Here is a 6,578-nt window from a genome sequence, read left to right as displayed (position 1 = left end):
TGTCCCCCGGAGGGCAATTCTGACTATTTCGAGGGGAAGTCACATTCGGAATCCTAATATACTAAATCTCGTACACAACAAGCTGGCCGTGGAAGAGAACCTGTCACCGGAACACTCCGTCCAATGACAATTCCCACATTGTATTGTATTCGTGTCATTCACCTGCCACGCCCTCCCTTGTGTGGACATCCCAAAGCCCCGAGATCGCTGCCGGGAGCCGCCATCTTGGATGTGATGTCAGAAGCCCCAGCCGGCTCAGAGCTGTCACTCGAGTGACTCTCTACAACAGAGGTAGGCAACCTCGGCACTCCGCAAATCCCATCATGCCTCAGGGAGTCACGCCTGTGGGCTGTCAGAGTCTTGCAATGCCTCAGGGGATCTGTAGTTGCACCACAGCTGGAGTGCTGAGGTGGTCTGCCCCTGCTGTACCTGCCCTTCCCTGCTTCCCCCGGCAGCTACATTAAAAGGTTATGGAGTGTGGTAAGGGGAGGAGCTGGACCAGCACAGAAGGTAGTTAGACACTCCCAGGACAGGAGAGGGCTATGACATGCAAGGAGGGAGAGGGGCTGTGCTATGGCATCCCTGTAGTAGTCAAATTTTCCAGCAAATTCATCAACAGCCCCTATGAAGGTCTGAACCTCCGAAATGCGTCGGGTGTTCCATGTAGTCTTGTTCTGAGCAAACACTAATATTAAAAGATTTCGAACTCGTAGATCTTTGGTCTGGCACTCTGTTTACAAATTTTATTTGATGTCAGTGTCGCCGCTGAGCACTATGGCCGTCTCTTTTTCTCTGGTTGACCATTGTCAATGAGACTAAATAGCTGGGAAAATCCAAACATTTCAGTTGTCACAGCAACAGGAATAAAGGGGAAACCTTCCAATGGGGACACCTGTTATGGTGACAATTTCGGCCATGGAAACCCATTCCATGAAGCTCTCTACGCACTGTTGTTGCGCCAATCTGAAGGCCGCACGGAGTTTGGAGGTCTGTAGCTATTGGCTCTGCAGACAGTTGGCGACTTCTGCGCAATGTGCGCTTCAGCATGCGCTGACCCCGCTCTGTCATGTGACGTGGCCGACCACTTCCTGGCTGAGTTGCTGTTGTTCCCAGTTGCTTCCACTTTGTTATAATACCAGTAACGGGTGACCGCGGAATATTTAGTAGCCAGGAAATGTCACGGAACAATGATTGAGGGGGAGGGGCCCAATACTTTTGGTAATATAGTGTACACACACGCACGCACGCACGCACATCCTCCCCAGCTGCATAAACTCATAATCCCTTTGCTCCTCTATCTGGTCACTTGGAGCAAAGAGAAACACCCAATATGTCCAGGAATGGAGGGAGAGGGGAGGGGTATGTGACGCACCTCCCTTCTCTCCCATGTGACAGCACTAGTTCTTGGTGATTGGCTCAGGGCTGTCACATGGGTGCAGAAAGACTTCTCAGCCTAGTGTAAGCTCTAAGCTAGGGGTGCTTTGCTGGCACTTGGCTCTGACACCCCAACACACAAACCCTGAGCAGTACAGCCCCCCTGCAGCACAGTGTATTCCAGAAGAGCGCACGGTTCCGGGAGGACTGGCTATCGCTCATTACTTTTATTCAGAGCGCAAAACTAACTCCCGGCGCCCCATTTCTCCCAAACAAAAGCAATAAAGAGAACACAGAAATCATTTGCTTTCATTTAATTGTCTGCACTGAGATTCTTCTTTGGATGCCCGATCATTAAATCGTCATTTGCTCTTCCGCTACGACGCGCCATTTAATGTGCCACATAAAAAGACCCCGCCCCCCTACGGGTCAAACTCGGAGCTTTGGCACAGGCAACCGAAGCGCGGGGGAGCGCCACGTAAAATGACAACGCTGAGGATAAAAAATACTTTAGAAAAGAGTTAATGGGATTTGCAGATGGCCTGCGTTTCCTTGATCAGCCACTGGAGGGCGTCGTGGCGTCCTTGTTTCTCCAGCTCGGCGCCAACTACTTCCCGGCACTTCTTGTGGTAATCGTTCACCCAATCCACCTGCAGAGCATAAAAAGAGATTAGGGTGTTAGGAGGAATGTACAACGTCTTCCTGAAAATGCATTAAAATAAGTAGATAAGAAATATGACATACAAAGATTTTACATTTACTACCAGCAGATGGAGCTCTAAGATCATTCTCCCATGTTTACCTGGCTAAGCTTTGCTGGGAAAAAAAAAAGCTGTTTACAGAGTTTCATAGCTAAAGCTCAGATTACACTTACAGCTGAATGATCAGAAAAGTGCCCCCCTCCTCCTCTCTCCCTGCCATGTGCAGCTCCCCACAGAGTTTCTATCCCTCCATCTATTAGTTTGTCTGTCCCACTGTCTGTCCATCTTCTCACATGCATGAATCCGTTTGTCTGTCCATCTATCTTCCTGCATCAGTGTATCCTGTCTGTCTGTCGTTCCCTGCATTCATGTATCAATCTTTGGCACAGGCAACCATGTCTATATGTCTGTCCGTCCATCAGTCTACTTGTCTTTCCATCCATCTATCAGTTCATTGATCAGGTTGTCTGTCTGTCCGTCCATCAGCCCATATTTGCCTATCTGTCCATCAGTGCACTGGTGTAATCGTCCATCTATCTATTTGTCAATCTGCCCATCTAGCTGTCTATCAGTTAATTTCTCTATCTGTCCATCAGTCTACAAGTTCATCTATCTGTCCATCGGTCTACACGTCCGTCTATCTGTCCATCAGTCTACTTGTCTACAAGTCCATCTATCTGTCCATCAGTCTACACGTCCATCTATCTGTCCATCAGTCAACTTGTCTACACGTCCATCTATCTGTCCATCGGTCTACACGTCCATCTATCTGTCCATCGGTCTTCATGTCCATCTATCTGTCCATCAGTCTGCTTCTCTACACCTCCATCTATCTGTCCATCAGTCTGCTTCTCTACACATCCATCTATCTGTCCATCGGTCTACTTGTCTACACCTCCATCTATCTGTCCATCAGTCTGCTTCTCTACACGCCCATCTATCTGTCCATCGGTCTACACGTCCATCTATCTGTCCATCGGTCTACTTGTCTTTCCATCCATCTATCAGTTCATTGATCTAGTTGTCTGTCTGTCCATCAGTCTAGTGGTGTAATTGTCTATCAGTCTACTTGTCTACACGTCCATCTATCTGTCCATCAGTCTACCTGTCTATCCATCCATCTATCTGTCCATCAGTCTACCTGTCTATCCATCCATCTATCTGTCCATCAGTCTACCTGTCTATCCATCCATCTATCTGTCCATCAGTCTACCTGTCTATCCATCCATCTATCAGTTAACTGGTCTATCTGTCCATTAGTCTATTAGCACGTCTGTCCATCTATCCATCTATTGGTCTATTTGTGGGTCCGCCCCTCTATCCGTCCATCACTCTATTTGTATGTCCGTCTTCCTCCCTCCCTCTACTATGTGCAGACACTAAACGGGGTGTGCGTTGCCCGGACTTTGGACACTTACCTCTCTCTGTGTCAGTAGGTCGACGTTGATCATTTTGCTCTGAAAAGGGACCAGTGTAATGGGTTCGAAGGTCAGACTTCCCCGATCTCGGAAGTTGTACTAAAGATGAGAAAACACCAAAAAGGGCCGATTAACATCCTTCCCGGGAAATGATCGTTTCTCTCCAATACAAAAAAAAAGGGAGAAGCAGCTGCAAAGCCAGACAGCTACCTGGGGGAAGCCGCTTAACGCTACATTAAAAAGGTAAAAAAGTAAATTGTTTTAAGAGTCTTCCGCCCCGAGGAGCAACATAATAAGCCTTAAACAGTCGATTCCAGCCGTCCCGGCGCATTACGGAAACTTACAAACTCATTAGTATTTATTTAAGGCTCCGGATTCAATCTCATTTTAGGGATATATATATATGAATCGGCCTCTCCTGAGACCCAGCCAGCGGTAATGATACAGACTGAACCGCCACGGTCTATAAACCTTCAAGAGTCTGTTTGGGATAGATTGCGCCTCTTTAGGCCTTACTGACAAGCAGGAGGATATTGAAGGATAACTGAGGAACAATATGACAGAAGCCAATTACCTACCTGCGATGTGGGAGGAAAGCGAAGTACCTGGGAGGAAACCCAAACACAGGGAGAGAACATGCAAACTCCATGCATGGGGTATCCTGGTATGGATTCCAATGGAGGGCCCCGATGCTGCAAAGCACTTGCAGCACTGGGGCCCTTGGGATAAAATCCTGGACAGGACACTATCTGCATTGAGCTTGCATGTACTTGGTGGGCTACCTTCCAGGTTCTCCAGTTTCCTTCCACACTCCTAAGGCCTGGTTCACACCTAGGCGTATTGCATATGCACGTCTGTCGCGCGTTTTTTTTACCGCGATTCGCGGTAAAAAAAATTGCGCGACAAACGCGCGTTTCCGAGGGCTACTTGGCTGTATCCCAATGGAAACGCGCAACAAAAACGGCCCAAAGTAGTACATGTACCTTTTCAGGCGTTTTGTAGCGCGTTAGGGACGGGCTGAAATACGCCAAGGTGTGAACCAGACCCATTGAATACAATGGGATTTAGATGTTTGAGCGTTTTGTAGAGCGTTCGTCGAGCGTAGAACGCGCTACAAAACGTTCAGGTGTGAACGAGGCCTTAGACAAGCTGGTATGATAATTGGCTCGTGTACAAACCAGCCCCTAGTTGTCTACACATCCATCTATTTGTCCATCAGCCAACTGGTCTATCTGTCCATCTATTGGTCCATTTGTCTGTCCACCCATCTATCTGTCCATTGGTCTATTCGTCCTTCACTCTATTTGTCTGTCTGTCTTCCTCTCTGCATCTACTATGTGCAGACACTAAACTGCACTGATGTATGCAGGCCAGGCTGTCCCTATAATGAGACTGTTGCCCATCGTTTTATCTCTTTGGGTCACATGGGTGGGCTGCAGGATCTGTCTTTCCAGTCAGAGCATCCCAGGGTGCTAAGAGCTGGGCGGGGAGATGTGTATGGGCCAGCTCTTAGAAACCTGGGATGCTCTGGTGGTGAGATTCCAGCCAGCCAGAGTTGGGCAGTGCACCACGAGGATTCTGGCCAGAGTGCCCTTAGCTTGCACCACCTGCACCCAATCAAAACCCCTAGCAGTGTGCTTCCTGTGCCTAGGCACATCTGCTCTGTAGTCTCAAAGCTATATATCTGCAGTGTGAGATCTCAGGCACTGCTGCCTCTGACTGCTAGCCTCACTAGTTTCAAAGCTATATATCTGCAGTGTGAGATCTCAGGCACTGCTGCCTCTGACTGCTAGCCTCACTAGTTTCAAAGCTATATATCTGCAGTGTGAGATCTCAGGCACTGCTGCCTCTGCTAGTCTCAAAGCTATATATCTGCAGTATGAGATCTCAGGCACTGCTGCCTCTGCTAGTCTCAAAGCTATATATCTGCAGTGTGAGATCTCAGGCACTGCTGCCTCTGACTGTCAGTCTCAGGAGATTTGGAGTAGGATCTGGGGGAGTCACCACTGTGCTGCACAAGGTTCTTGCTGGAGAGGAAGCTGTACCTGAGGCCCTGCAGTGCAAGGATCTCCCTGCTTCTGCTTCATTCATTCTGTGGATCTGGGCTTCTTCCGCCTCTCCTGCAGCTTCCTGATCACTACACCGCCAGTCATCAGATCAACAGAAAACAGGGGGATAGCTCTGATAGGAGGAGGCTAAGCCCCGCCTCTACCAATATGGCCAAAATGCAGAGCAAGGCAAGATAAGTCAGCTATGGGGAGAAGACCAGCTGCAGGAAGACCACAGGCAATATCGGTGACTAGTCCTTTGTCCTCTGCTTGCCATTTTTTGCCACAGCTTCCACAGTACAGGTCCTCTTTAAAGGGGAACTATGAGGTGAGTGAAAATCACTCCTCCTCATCGTTCGAGCCGACCTGTGACAAAGAAACTGTCACACGTCGGCTCAATAGATCGGGAAGTGAGCGAACATATACCGGCGCTCGCTCACTTATCGATCATCTACCTGCAGAGAGCCGTGACTGTCACTCACGGCTCCCGGCAGGGATTCCCCCTCCCCGCTACGATCCTCCAGCGCTGACTGGAGGAACGGACGGGGGAGGGGGCGGGTACAGCTGGCTCTGCCTCTGGATAGGCAGAGCCAGCTATCAATCACGCAGCTGGGTGGATCCAGACAATAATGTGGGATCCATCCCGGCTGCGGCGTCTCAGTATATAATGAGCTACAGCTCGCGGTATACTGAGCTTTGGGTGAGGGGAGGACGCTAGTTTGTGTCCTCCCGTTACCCTGAGGAGAACTATGGGGAAAAATACTGACCCCATAGTTCTCCTTTAATGGTCTATTAATGAATACAGAGCTGCAATACTTTGTGTCTCTTATATCTGCACGGACCGGACCTGTAAGGTAAACCGGCCCATACAATGCTCACCTTGGTTTTAGCAGGGACCACCAGGACTAAATTCTCAATTCTGATCCCAAATAATCCGTCTTCATAATACCCCGGCTCTGTAAAATACAGAATGTGATGTTGTTACAGTCCGATATATAAATAGGTGTACGGGGCCAAGTGATTCTGAGTAATACAGG

General features: G+C 48.9%; 1 protein-coding gene across 2 annotated transcripts in view; it reads right to left on the bottom strand.

The window, feature by feature from the left end:
• Nucleotides 1–1,843: 1,843 nt before the first annotated feature.
• Nucleotides 1,844–6,578, bottom strand: part of XPNPEP1 (X-prolyl aminopeptidase 1) — a 25,228-nt gene continuing 20,493 nt past the window's right edge. For both annotated transcript variants that reach the window (XM_018564271.1, XM_018564272.1), the window contains 3 exons: nt 6,421–6,497; nt 3,494–3,592; nt 1,844–2,024 (listed from right to left, as the gene is read on the bottom strand). In XM_018564271.1, the coding sequence (XP_018419773.1) occupies nt 1,896–2,024; nt 3,494–3,592; nt 6,421–6,497 (305 nt within the window). In that variant the 3' untranslated portion in view covers nt 1,844–1,895. The remainder of the gene's footprint in view (nt 2,025–3,493; nt 3,593–6,420; nt 6,498–6,578) is intronic.

This window comes from Nanorana parkeri, unplaced genomic scaffold, assembly GCF_000935625.1.
Source record: "Nanorana parkeri isolate BGI_ZX_2015 unplaced genomic scaffold, ASM93562v1 scaffold742, whole genome shotgun sequence".
NCBI lineage: Eukaryota > Metazoa > Chordata > Amphibia > Anura > Dicroglossidae > Nanorana > Nanorana parkeri.
The sequence above is the reverse complement of the archived record's forward strand: the minus strand, read 5'-3'. Positions and strand labels throughout refer to the sequence as shown.